A 12811-nucleotide genomic window follows, 5' to 3' on the forward strand; every position below is an offset into this window, starting at 1 on the left:
TTCACTGTTACCTTTATCTTGACAACCACAGGCCAGGAAAGTACGCCAAAGCCTCAGGGGAAGACTGAGCTGCGAAGGCAGTACCTGTTGGAGAAGTACGTTTGGAAGTGGAAGCAGTTCATGAGGTCCAGGAAAGGTGAAGGCCTCTTCCCTCGCCTGCTCAAACTGAGCCACAACAACTGGCTGCGACAGGTACCTTTTTTTTTTTTTTGTTCTTAAATACAGTTTTGTTGAAAGTATTATTAGTGTTCTGCTTGTTGTTCTTTTTAACACCTAACTCCCACCAGGCAGCGGTGAAGTAATTACATTTTTCTGCGGCCGGGAGGCGTCTTCATGTGTTTCAGGCGGGAAGAAATTCTTTGTAACATGGGTCAACATTTCACAGGAGTCCTAGGATCTGTTTACTGATTGGCTGCGGGTACACTCTGGCCGTGCTTAGCTCTTAGTTTGGCTGCAGTCGCCGCAGAATCAAACGGATGCAGGCGGCTGAGCTCGACAGCGGCCGCCGCAGTTTTTCATAGACATTATATAGCAGCTGGCCGCAGGCCACACTTTGCCGCTGCTCTGGTGTGAATTCGGCGGTAGCGTCAGAAGTGCACATGTATATATATTTTCTTAGAAATCAAATTAAGGAGCCAGTTATAATTTTTAAATTGAGATATTATAATACCGTCTTATAGCTTGTTCTTTTTTACACACGTTGACAAAAGTTGTATTTGTTGCAGGTCCTTTTCACACCTGCCACTCAGGCAGCCAGGCAGGCAGCTTGCACCATTGTGGAGGCTCTAACCACGATCCCCAGCCGCAAGCAGCAAGTCCTGGACCTGCTCACCAGGTATGAGCCTCGAACACAAAACCAGCAAGTCAAACAAACGTCACATTATTATTAACAGTATTAGGAATGTTCATAAACTGTCATTACTGTAAGATTTCCTCACTACTAAATGTTTGTATATTCAGTTTGTTACTGTATGTTACCAGGCAAATCACATGCTTCTTAGCTTTATAGAGGTGTTGACAAATGTCTACAGCTGAAGTATGAAAACTGTAAAAATAATCAACCAATAATCAAGAAAAGGGAAATGTGGTGTGGTGAGGAGACTGAAAGTAGGATCAAGCTGTAGACGTGACTTGGTGTAAAATGTCTCTGACTGTGTGTGTCCCTCAGTTATCTGGATGAGCTGAGTGTAGCCGGAGAGTGTGCGTCGGAGTACCTGAGTCTGTACCAGAAGTTGATCAAGCCAACACACTGGAAGGTTTACCTGGCGGCCCGTGGAGTCCTGCCCTACATCGGCAACCTGATCACCAAGGTAAACAACCCAAAAGTTCAAAACAGTAGCATTTTATAGTAAGATAAACTCCATTTCGGCACGATCTCGAGAAGGCAGTTCACGCCTTTATTAGCTCGAGACTAGATTATTGTAATGCGCCGTATGTTGGTCTCAACCAGTCTTCCCTCGTGCGCCTCCAACTCGTGCGAAAATGCTGCTGCTCGCTTTTTATCTACCACTTCCAGACGTGAAAACATCACCCACCATACTTTACTCACTCCGTTGGTTTCCAGTTCGCTTTAGAATCGATTTTAAGCTCTTGATGTTTGTTTTTTAAAGCCCTTAACGGCCTCGCCCCACCGCATTTATCTGAGATTTTAACTCTCCGCGAGCATAACGGGGCTTTGTGGTTATCTGGTCAACTGTTTTTTTTAGAAGTCCCGAGGTCGAGGTGTAAGCTGTGGGGTGATCGTGCTTTTGCCGTCGCTGCTCCTAAACCATGGAACAAGTTCCCCTCTGATATCCGCACTATCACTGACATAGTACTCTTTAAATCTAAGCTCCAGACTTTTTTATTTAGATTGGCTTTTAATACCTACATGCTGTGACATTTTCCTTAAGATTTTTATTGATATGTTATGTTTTTATTCCTGTTATTTCCTGATGTTAATGTAAAGCACTTTGGGTACCTTTTGGTTGTTGAAACGGGCTATACAAATAAATGTTGATTGATTGATTGTTGATTTCATAGAATATCTGTATCTGGTTCCCTTGAATTTAAATGTTTAGATGCGCTGAAATTAATGTTTAAGTTCAAGAATGTTTTACTTTCCATTACATTTAAAATGTTTGGTATCCATACTGTTATCAAATACGGCAGTAAGAGGTATCATATGTCTATATCCTACTTAATGTCAATATAGCAAATAAAACTGGATCTTTCAATTCTCTGTATAATTCCCTGTTCAGGAAATCGCCAACCTGCTGTCTCTGGAGGAGGCGACACTGAGCACCGACTTGCAGCAAGGCTACGCCCTCAAGAGCTTGACTGGTATGTTTGTTTCAGTCCTGTTGATAGTCTGACCATGAAATTAGACTTGACAAGGTGCTGTCGGGTTTAGATGAGACCTTGAACACCATTACAGAATAAATGATACCTCACACCGTGTCCTAACTGGATGCGAGCGTCCGACTGTCGCGCCGCATCTTTTACCATCTGACGCTCTCTGTCCACACTGAATGCGTTAGATATGCACTTCTGTCCTACGTCATGTAAACAAACCAGCTGTGTGCTCCACATCAGACTGGAGACCGGACGTAACTACTTAAAAGATGGGTTAGTAGTACTTGCTATCTACGTTTGTAGCCTACTTTTTAAACAGAAAACACGTTTTATATTGTGATATTTACTGGAAGTGACGTACAATATAGATCGTGTTTTAATGCATCCGATTTGTAGGGCTGCTTTCTCTCAGTTTTTTTCTATTGAGCTAGATTAAAAAACACGAGGTGAGCGGATTAAAACGAGGCTTCGTACTGCAATATCGTAGTGACGGCTCATATTTCCCAGAGTTTCCAAAATTGTCTCTTTTGTGCTGTGTGTTTGTGTTTTGTTTTAACCATCAGTGCTGTTACATTTCTTGACACCAGGTAGCTCGTAATACATTTTCTCTCGTCAATGCGTGTGCTCAAAGTGACAATAATCAAGTTAACGTCTTTGTCTACATCCAGGACAACTGACCCGGTTTTCTCCCGCTGTCGGCGATCCCTGACGGCTCATTTTATATGAACTAATCAGCCGTTTCTCGTTCAGGTTGCTGCGTTCTCAACGCGAGCGACAAAAAAAATAAGAACAGTGCGTCCGACAAAAGTTCAGCTCAAAACGTTGCATCGCTCGCGGCCAATTAGGACACTCCAATTGAAAACAATGTAATCAAGCTGATTTTGTCGCTGACGCTCGCTTGCGTCGCATTGAGTCAGGACCCGGTGTCCGGTAAACTTCAGGCTGATTCATTTTTTAATGTTGTTTCGATGCCTTTCCTTGAATATTTAAATGATTTGTATGTGTCCGATGCCTCTGCAGGATTGCTCTCTTCTTTCGTGGAGGTGGAGTCCATTAAGCGGCATTTCAAAAGCAGGTTGGTCGGCACAGTGCTCAACGGCTACCTGTGTCTGAGGAAACTGGTGGTGCAGCGCACCAAGCTCATCGATGAGACTCAGGACATGCTGCTGGAGATGCTGGAGGACATGACAACAGGTCTGCACTGACTCACTGAGTATCTAACCATGTCACATGTTGTGGTTTTACTGCTGCAGTTTGGTGTTTATAGCAAAGATATCCAATCATAATTAGGAAGAGGTTTAATTTGTATTTCATTACTGCTTCCGTATCCTAATAAAATAGATAACACATAAAATATAAATCTGTCTTCTGAAGGTCATTGTATATTGTGTGTGTGTGTGTGTGTGTTTGTGTGTGTTAAAAACATCAACATTGTGTTGTGCAGGTACGGAGTCTGAAACCAAAGCCTTCATGGCAGTGTGCATCGAGACTGCAAAGCGGTACAACCTGGATGACTACAGGACACCGGTGTTCATTTTTGAGAGACTGTGCAGCATCATCTATCCTGTGAGTTACCTTTACCTTAATGCATATCTATTACAAAAGTCGTCCAGAATAATGCTCTCAAATTCAGTGTAGCTGTGAATTTGTCTTCATTTGTTGTTTCATCCTTTGTTCTTCAGGAGGAGAACGAGGTGACAGAGTTCTTTGTGACTCTGGAAAAGGATCCTCAGCAGGAGGACTTCCTGCAGGGCCGCATGCCAGGAAACCCCTACAGCAGCAACGAGCCCGGCATCGGCCCTCTAATGAGGGACATCAAGAACAAGATCTGCCAAGACTGCGACCTGGTGGCGCTTCTTGAAGACGACAGTGGCATGGAGGTAAAATGTGAACTCTAAACTTCCATCCCCTGTATATTTAAAACACATTTCTTGTTTAGCTTTTTATCAAACTCTTCTCTGTTTCACTTTGAATTCTAAAAGTTGACCCTGTTCCAAGACATTTATTTGATGCCGCTCTGTTTTCCGCAGCTTCTGGTGAACAACAAAATCATTAGCTTGGATCTGTCTGTGGCCGAGGTCTACAAGAAGGTCTGGTGCCCTACAAACGAGGTGAGTTTAACCGTGAATGATTGACCCTTTTAAGAGCATTTTGAATTGTGCAGATTGCCATTAAATGTTTACAGTACTCTAAATGTCTGTCATCAGTAGGGCTGCACAATTAATCCAATATTAATCGCGATCAAAACATTTTTCTTCCCAAAATTAAATGAACATGATCTGCGTTCTGCACACAGAAAACTCTGCTGCAGATCAAATCAAGTATTTCTGATTATGATGGCAGTGTATTAAGGCCTTTACTGTTACTCAAGGAGCCTGCTGGCTTTTTTTTTTTTCAAAGGGTGAGCCAATGAGAATCATCTATCGAATGAGAGGTCTGCTGGGAGACGCCACTGAGGAGTTCATAGAATCACTGGACTCAACCACAGGTTAGATTCACTGTAATAATATATAATATCACCAACATTAACGCTGTTCACCGGTAGCCTCGAGGACATGCTCTTTGTCCTCATAATTGTCTTTATTCTATACCTTCTTGAAAGAGTAATGGAAAAGATGAATGTGCAGTGTCTCATCACATGTTTTACCTGACCGTATTACAGATGAAGAGGAGGATGATGAGGAGGTGTACAAGATGGCAGGAGTCATGGCTCAGTGTGGAGGACTGGAGTGTATGCTCAGCCGGCTGTCTGGAATCAAAGATTTTAAACAAGGAAGACATCTGCTCACTGTAAGCACTCAACAATAAGACTATTATCTTTATTTTCTGACCTTCAAAGGATACAGAAACACGTTTGTAAATTTAATACATAAATAATAAAATGAGTCTTAAAGGTACTATATGTAACTTTCAGAGAATCCCTGTTATTAATAACACCAGTGGCTGTAAATATGTGAAAACTAAACAAAATAACATATATTTGTAAAGAGTCTAAAAGCATGAAAAAACATTTGGAAATATGTGAAAAATGGCAGGAAATTATTAGTGAAAAATATCTAAAAAAAAAAGAAAAGAAAAATGACTCAAAATTATTTGTAAAATTGTCTGAAAAATAGCCAAAAAATAACTAAAATATGTGAAAAATAAACAATTTCCTTTACATAGAAATCAGACTACAGGCTGTTATAGGCAACAGAGAAAGTCTTGGAAGATCTCAGTTTTAAAGTTACATTACAGTCTGTTCACACACTGTTAATACAAAGCAATTAATACATGTAAATTGTTACATAAAGTACCTTTAACAGATTCCAATGGAGTTTTGTGATTGAAAGAGATCAGATTTTCCCAATCAGCATTTCTTTCCTCTAGCTAACATGAATTATTTTTTCACTTTAATCCTTTACTCTGTACAAAGAGGAGCGTGGCTGTTAATAAACCACTGAAGAAGAAATTCCAGAGCATATGAAGAAAACTTGGTTCACATTAGTGTCTATTTTTTAAACAACACAAAGTTTTATTTTAGATCGTCTTTCATTTCAGACAACAGCAGAAAATCTCTCGTGCAGCTCTCATAAATACCGACAGCAGAGCTGCAGAGTGACACGTGAACTTCTGTCCCACTCACAGGTTCTGCTGAAGTTGTTCAGTTACTGTGTGAAGGTGAAGATCAACAGGCAGCAGCTGGTCAAACCAGAGATGAACACGCTCAACGTCATGCTGGGAACTCTGAACCTGGTGAGTGTTACAGCGACGGTGTAACGTTGTGTTGTGTAGTCCGGGGGGGTTCTGGTGCAGGTCAATTCCATTTTTATTTTTATTTTTTAATACAGGTTATAAATGTTTTAGAAAACTGTTTTAATGTCCTTTTCCCTCTCAGGCTTTAGTGGCAGAACAGGAGAGTAAGGACAGTGGAGGAGCCTCCATAGCGGAGCAAGTTCTGAGCATCATGGAGATCATTCTGGACGAAGCCAATGCAGAGATTTCAGAGGACAAGGTAAGCATCTTTAGTATTAGGGCCACATTGAGGGACAAAAAATAAAATAACATTTTTCAGATCTTTTTTTCAGATCTTTTTTTTCAGATCTTTTTTTTTTCAGACTTTTTTTTCGGACATTTTTCAGATCTTTTTTTTCAGACTTTTTTTTCGGACATTTTTTTTAAGACATTTTTCAGATCTTCTTTTTTCAGATTTTTTTTTTCAGACTTTTTTTTCAGACATTTTTTTCAGACTTTTTTCAGATTTTTTTTTCAGACTTTTTTTTCAGATTTTTTTTTCAGATCTTTTTTTTCAGATTTTTTTTTCAGACGTTTGACAATCCTAATAATATCAAAACCTGTAAATATTGTATGCATGTAACTCAAACGGCCACTGGTTTGTCTTTTGCAGGGTAACCTGCTGCTGACAGGAGACAAAGATCAGCTGGTCATGTTGTTGGACCAGATCAACACCCCGTTTGTGCGCTCCAACCCCAGCGTGCTGCAGGGTCTGCTGCGCATCATCCCGTACCTGTCCTTCGGTGAACTGGAGAAGATGAGGATCTTGGTGGAACGCTTCAAACCGTGTTGCAGCTTTGACAAGTGGGAATCACTCAGCTTTCTCACAGTGTTTTGGGGTATTACAGTGTGTGATGAAGTAAAATTGACCCCTGGCTTTGCTTTCTAAGGTACGACGAGGAGCACAGCGCAGATGACAAAGTGTTTTTGGATTGTTTCTGTAAAATCGCTTCTGGGATAAAAAATAACAGCAACGGCCATCAGCTGAAAGACCTTATTCTCCAGAAAGGAATCACACAGAGTGCCCTGGACTACATGAAGAAACATATCCCCAACGCCAAAAAGTAGGTCATCTCCCAGTGCCCAAAGATCAAGTCCATCGATACCTTTTGATATAATTAAATATACTGTATGTGCTTGATTGTTTAAATCTTGTTCTGCCCTCTCTCATTAGTCTGGATGCAGACATCTGGAAGAAGTTCCTCTCCAGACCAGCTCTCCCCTTCATTCTCAGATTACTCCGTGGTTTGGCTACCCAGCATCCCCCCACACAGGTACTAAATATAATTAATGTTCCCGTGTATAGAGCAGGGTTATTATAGTAAACTAAAACTAGGGCTGCACAATTATTCGAATAGTAATCGCAATCATGAGTTTGGCTTCCCACAATTAAATGAACATGATCAACTAACAGCCAGCCACCAGGACCGTATGTACATACGTATATATATATATATGTATACTGTATATTACTCGTTTTGCCCGTCAAAACAAAAATGCACTGAATTTTAGTGTCTTATTTTGATGCAAAGATTTGTACATTAGCAGGAATGTAGCACAAAGCAGTCTGTTTATTTAAATGTGAAGGTGCAATACAAATATTTTATCCCTAAAATCAATGAATAATCGTGATAAATAATTGTGATTTCAATGTTTATCTAAATTAATCTTGATTATCATTTTGGCCGTGATCGTGCAGCCCTAGCTAAAATTAAAACAAAAATAAGCAGCGAAAAATATTTTGATAAACTGAAAGAAATTAAAAACTATATCCTTTTAAGAAAAACTAAAACTATATTTCCTGGTTAAAATACTAATAAAATAACAAAATAAAAGTGCATTAATTTCAGTTAAGTTTTAGTGCTTTAGCTACCGAAAAAAGGAGACGGCATGAATTTCTGTCAACTGTCTTGACTTTGAGCTACAGAAACTGAACGGAGGTCCAACCGTGTATTTTGCATGTATATAACTATATACTTCATTATTTGTCCCGAACAAAAACAAAGTAAAACTACTGTAAAATTAAAACCAAATATATAAAAAGTAAAACCTTTCTGAAAAACTGAAACTCAGTTTCAAAGTCAAAACTAAAATAAAATTAGAAACTAATTTAGATTTATAAACCTATTATAACCTCGGTATTGAGGAGTGATTACGAGGTAAACCATTTAAACCCGTTAGACTCAGCTCACAAACTCTGCATCAACAATACTCACCTACTTCCAATTACCTACCCAACATGACTGGATGTCTTCTTATCTTCTGTTCAGGTGCTGATTGGCACAGATTCAATAACCAACTTGCACAAGCTGGAGCAGGTATCCAGTGACGAAGGCATCGGCACGCTGGCGGAAAACCTTCTAGAGGCTCTGAGGGAGCACAGCGACGTCAACCTGAAGATCGAAGCGGCCCGCCGGGAGACCAGATCTGAGAAGAAGCGTATGGCGATGGCCATGAGACAGAAAGCTCTGGGAACACTGGGCATGACGGTACCCTGTTCCTCCCTTTATCTAACTTTTCCCTGTTTTTTAAATGATGTTCATTGGCATCTCTCTCATCCCAGTGTTACATTGTTGATTTATTTTTTGAATGTGTGGTTTATGTGTTTGTCTTTCAGACCAATGAGAAGGGTCAGGTGGTGACCAAGACCTCACTGTTGAAGCAAATGGAGGAGCTGATAGAGGAGCCGGGCTTGACCTGTTGTATCTGTAGAGAAGGTTACAAATTCCAGGTACACATCCAGGATTATAGAAAACGCACTTTAGTTTGGATTAAAGTGTTTTATGTATCAGCTGCCACTGTAAGCAGACACCGTGATATACCAGCTGAGGACTGAGTAGGACTCTTCTTGTGTGTTAAATCCACTTGTGGTGTTTTGAATCAACATTTCTTTGTCTGTTTCATCCCAGCCAACCAAAGTCCTGGGTATTTACACTTTCACGAAGCGTGTGGCCTTGGAGGACTTTGAAAACAAGCCTCGGAAGCAGCAGGGCTACAGCACTGTGTCGCACTTTAACATAGTCCACTATGACTGCCATCTGGCAGCTGTCAGGTATCAACAAACGCCACCATGTACCTGCTGATGTTTACACTGCTGCCCTTTTTAAAAACGTTCTGCAGCAACCTCACTTTTTTATTTTTCCCTTTTCCCCCCGATGCAGGCTGGCTCGTGGGCGAGAGGAGTGGGAGAGTGCTGCTCTCCAGAACGCCAACACCAAGTGCAATGGGCTGCTTCCTGTGTGGGGGCCACATGTGCCAGAATCAGCCTTCGCTACGTGCTTAGCGAGGTAAAATCACGCCCCAACACACACACACACACACACACACAGAAAAATGTTCCTTCATATGGGACACAGTAAATAATACCCGACTGGATTTCTCTCTGGCGAACAGGCACAACACATATCTGCAGGAGTGCACGGGCCAGCGGGAGCCAACGTACCAACTCAACATCCACGACACCAAACTGCTGTTCCTCCGCTTCGCTACGGAACAATCGTTCAGCGTGGACACGGGAGGAGGAGGACGGGAGAGCAACATCCACCTCATCCCCTACATCATCCACACCGTGCTCTACGTCCTCAACACGTATGGACCTTTTTATTTTGACTCATCACACATTCAATCTGTACCAGCTGCTAGATGACACACACACGCACACACACACACACCATAAATTAGCCAACATTCAGCTGGTGCAGCTCATGTATTTCCCTCCCTCTGTCGCTGCAGTACAAGGGCTACGTCCCGGGAGGAGAAGAACCTTCAGAGTTTCCAGGAGCAGCCGTGTGAGAAATGGGTGGAGAGCTCGTACGAGGTCGAAGGGCCGCACTATTTCACCATCTTGGCAATGCACATCATGCCGCCCGAACGCTGGAGGTGTTCACGTTTATACTTCCTACGAAGACTCCTGGTCAACGCACACGCCCGCAAGGTCTCCGCAGTCTGCACCAACAAGTAGGACTCTTAACTTCTGTTTTATTTTTATGTAAATAAAGAGGCAGCTAGTTTAACCCTTCCAGTTTTATTCATGTACGTAACAGGCAGCTTTTTTTATCATCGTTTGTGGAACTTGAACTTGAAGTCACTAATGGTACGTGTCCACCGGGGCGTTTTTTATCATGAGGGCACACGCCGCTTCCAAGGATTGGACGCTTGGTGGGCCAACGTTTATTTTTAATGATTTTTGAGTTTCGAGAGGCGGCGCTTCGCGTCGGACGCCCGTGATTTGCATAAAGTAGACTAGACCTCAACTTTATGCAGGAACGGCCGTCGTGACGCTCCGTCTCTCGAATTGCGCCGCCATGCTACCAGAATGCATTGCACGGCTGCTTACATAGACAATGAATGGGTGGAAAGGACGGAGCCTGTGAACACGTACCATCAGAATTGATCGGTATTTGTGCAAGTTTAGTACCTTCATCCTCTCCCTCTCTTTTATTATCAGACTCACAGATAAAGCACCAAAGGAATATGCAGTCTATCGCTCGCCTCTTCTCTTCTGGGGTCTGGTGGATCTCGTCTACGACATGTTCAGGGTAAATGTTGATGCCACAAACATCATTCAGATGATATTAATCTATGTATGTGTTTGGGATGCTTTGATGTATGTCTTCATTATCTTGGTAAAGTTAAAGATGTGTTTAAAAATGAATCATTGTTAACACCTGAACAAAAGCTCGACAGTTTTCTTTGACATCAGAACTGCTGAGATTATATCTGATAAAACTACATCAACTGACCTCACCACCTCTTTCCTCACTTCTCTTTTTCTTCTCTTTGGCCGTGCAGAAAGTTCCCACCAGCAACACGGAGGGGGGCTGGTCCTTCTCGCTGGCAGAATATGTCCGTCACAACGACATGCCCATCTTTGAGGCGTCGGAGCGCGTGCTCAGGGCCTTCCAGGATGAACTCATGCCCGCCGAGTCCTTGTCAGAGTTCTGTGACGTCGTAGGTCAGTATACATACACACCTGATTATACAGCCCCGTCTCCTAAAGTTACGTTCCCATACAACTAAACTGCATTCTCTGCACAAAAACATTGATGTAAAATACAACAGTTCCCCTTTAACTTCTTGCCTGGTGTGAGTTGTAAACTGTAATGTGAATGTCATTAAGAAACTTGACCTTTCTCTTCCAGGTCTCCTCTCGGAAATCGCAGACCCGGACCTCTTCCTGCAGGATTTGTTGAACTCTTTGCCCTAATGGCCACCCTCAACCCACAACACACACACACACACACACACACACACACACACACACACACACACACACACACACACCCTCCAACACACAACAGCCCAGCTAACACAGGTTGGACACCAACCAGCTGAAAAAAAAAAAAAAGATTTTCTCTTTTTACACACTGAGTACACACACACACACACACACACACACACACACAGTATACACCATGCCTCTTACTCACCCCCCTCCCACCCCAGTATGACATCTTCAAATTAACTTTAAGCAGAAACTATGTGTAGTCTAAAAAAAAAGAATCATCCACTTTTGGCAACTTCTCTGTAACGTTGTAACGTTTAACACAAAAACACGAAGCTGTTGACGGGACGGGGGGAACACGCTAAAACAGAATTCAGACCGCTTCAGTCTGGAGGCGATGACTGATGATGAACGACTCGCCGAGCTCATTAAAACGGAGACGTGACGGCCGTTATCGCCAACAGACCTGAAGCTTCACTGTTGTTCTGACAGATGAGACGGAGAAACGGGCTGAGGTCATTAAAAACAGAAAGAGAAGTAGTTGTTCGGTTGATGGGAATAAAAAGGGAATTCTGTTTTAGGGTGGAAACTCTTTCAGCCCGCCCCCCCTCCCTAATATTGGGTTGCAATGTTAAGGTAACTAAACATGTTTTGGATTTGACCCACCATGTGTTAAAGAGTGGCATTTGATTTTATCTTGTTTTCCTTTTTTCTTTGTTTGGTTTCAGTTTGTTTTAAAAATGGCGGAAGGTTTCAGTGTCACGTGGTCGCGAGCTAAGCGGTCCTTTTCTTCGGGGCTCTTGCTGTTTTTGGTCTTCATGTCGGTTCTAACTGGAATTTGAGTGACGGACAAAGAGAGAGTTTTTTGATTTAGTGTGTGTGTAAAGGTTTCTTTTATCAACCTCACAAGGGAAAAGAAGGATGAATAAAAGTTTATTTTTTTCCCATAAAGCTCTGCCTTTGTGACAAAGTGAACTTTGGACTTGTGAAAGATTCCATCTGTTGCAATGAAATATCAGACCTGTCTAAATTAATAATAAAACAGACCTGCATTATATCCTTAAACACCTTTTTCTTTGACTAATTGTTCAGTTTGTTTTCTTCCCCGGCAGGTAGTTTTATTTCTAACTCTTGTGTCGATACAGTCAGAACAGATTTCTGGAAAGCAAAGATTGACTTTCAACTCACGGACCGTTGAAACGGCGTCCCTGTACTCCAGAGCTGAATGCATGGTGTGGACATCACCCACTTTATTGTTAACTCCCGCTGCTACAATGTTCAACTTGTTGCTGAATGTCTGCTTTTTTGAATTTAGCCTATGATTAATAAAGCCGTAATAATTCAAAATCTGATCCACGGTAACTTCTTCTGTTCCAGCTGCTGTTTTACACAAAGTGCTCTTCTACGTTAAAACGGCACATCTGTTTTTAACTCGGCGAAGAGTCGCAGTAGAAAAGTGAATGGAAAATGAATGATGTC

The 12811-nt window shown here is 41.9% G+C and overlaps 1 protein-coding gene across 5 annotated transcripts in view; it reads left to right on the forward strand.

Moving 5' to 3' along the window:
* Positions 1 to 12397, forward strand: part of ubr4 (ubiquitin protein ligase E3 component n-recognin 4) — a 79235-nt gene extending 66838 nt beyond the window's left edge. For 3 of the 5 annotated variants that reach the window (XM_074642650.1, XM_074642649.1, XM_074642651.1), the window contains 24 exons: positions 32 to 192; positions 726 to 835; positions 1169 to 1310; positions 2241 to 2322; positions 3355 to 3528; positions 3779 to 3900; positions 4017 to 4214; positions 4365 to 4445; positions 4735 to 4822; positions 4997 to 5124; positions 5962 to 6069; positions 6212 to 6328; positions 6722 to 6912; positions 6999 to 7172; positions 7283 to 7382; positions 8379 to 8597; positions 8726 to 8839; positions 9018 to 9160; positions 9270 to 9395; positions 9502 to 9696; positions 9841 to 10065; positions 10556 to 10646; positions 10900 to 11062; positions 11250 to 12397. In XM_074642650.1, the coding sequence (XP_074498751.1) occupies positions 32 to 192; positions 726 to 835; positions 1169 to 1310; positions 2241 to 2322; positions 3355 to 3528; positions 3779 to 3900; positions 4017 to 4214; positions 4365 to 4445; positions 4735 to 4822; positions 4997 to 5124; positions 5962 to 6069; positions 6212 to 6328; positions 6722 to 6912; positions 6999 to 7172; positions 7283 to 7382; positions 8379 to 8597; positions 8726 to 8839; positions 9018 to 9160; positions 9270 to 9395; positions 9502 to 9696; positions 9841 to 10065; positions 10556 to 10646; positions 10900 to 11062; positions 11250 to 11314 (3317 nt within the window). In that variant the 3' untranslated portion in view covers positions 11315 to 12397. Of the gene's footprint in view, positions 1 to 31; positions 193 to 725; positions 836 to 1168; positions 1311 to 2240; positions 2323 to 3354; positions 3529 to 3778; positions 3901 to 4016; positions 4215 to 4364; positions 4446 to 4734; positions 4823 to 4996; positions 5125 to 5874; positions 6070 to 6211; positions 6329 to 6721; positions 6913 to 6998; positions 7173 to 7282; positions 7383 to 8378; positions 8598 to 8725; positions 8840 to 9017; positions 9161 to 9269; positions 9396 to 9501; positions 9697 to 9840; positions 10066 to 10555; positions 10647 to 10899; positions 11063 to 11249 lie in introns of all 5 variants that reach the window. The other 2 variants (XM_074642647.1, XM_074642648.1) reach the window with 1 other exon arrangement.
* The last annotated feature ends 414 nt before the right edge of the window (positions 12398 to 12811 follow it).

The sequence above is a fragment of the Sebastes fasciatus genome, chromosome 8 (assembly GCF_043250625.1).
Source record: "Sebastes fasciatus isolate fSebFas1 chromosome 8, fSebFas1.pri, whole genome shotgun sequence".
Taxonomy (NCBI): Eukaryota; Metazoa; Chordata; class Actinopteri; order Perciformes; family Sebastidae; genus Sebastes; species Sebastes fasciatus.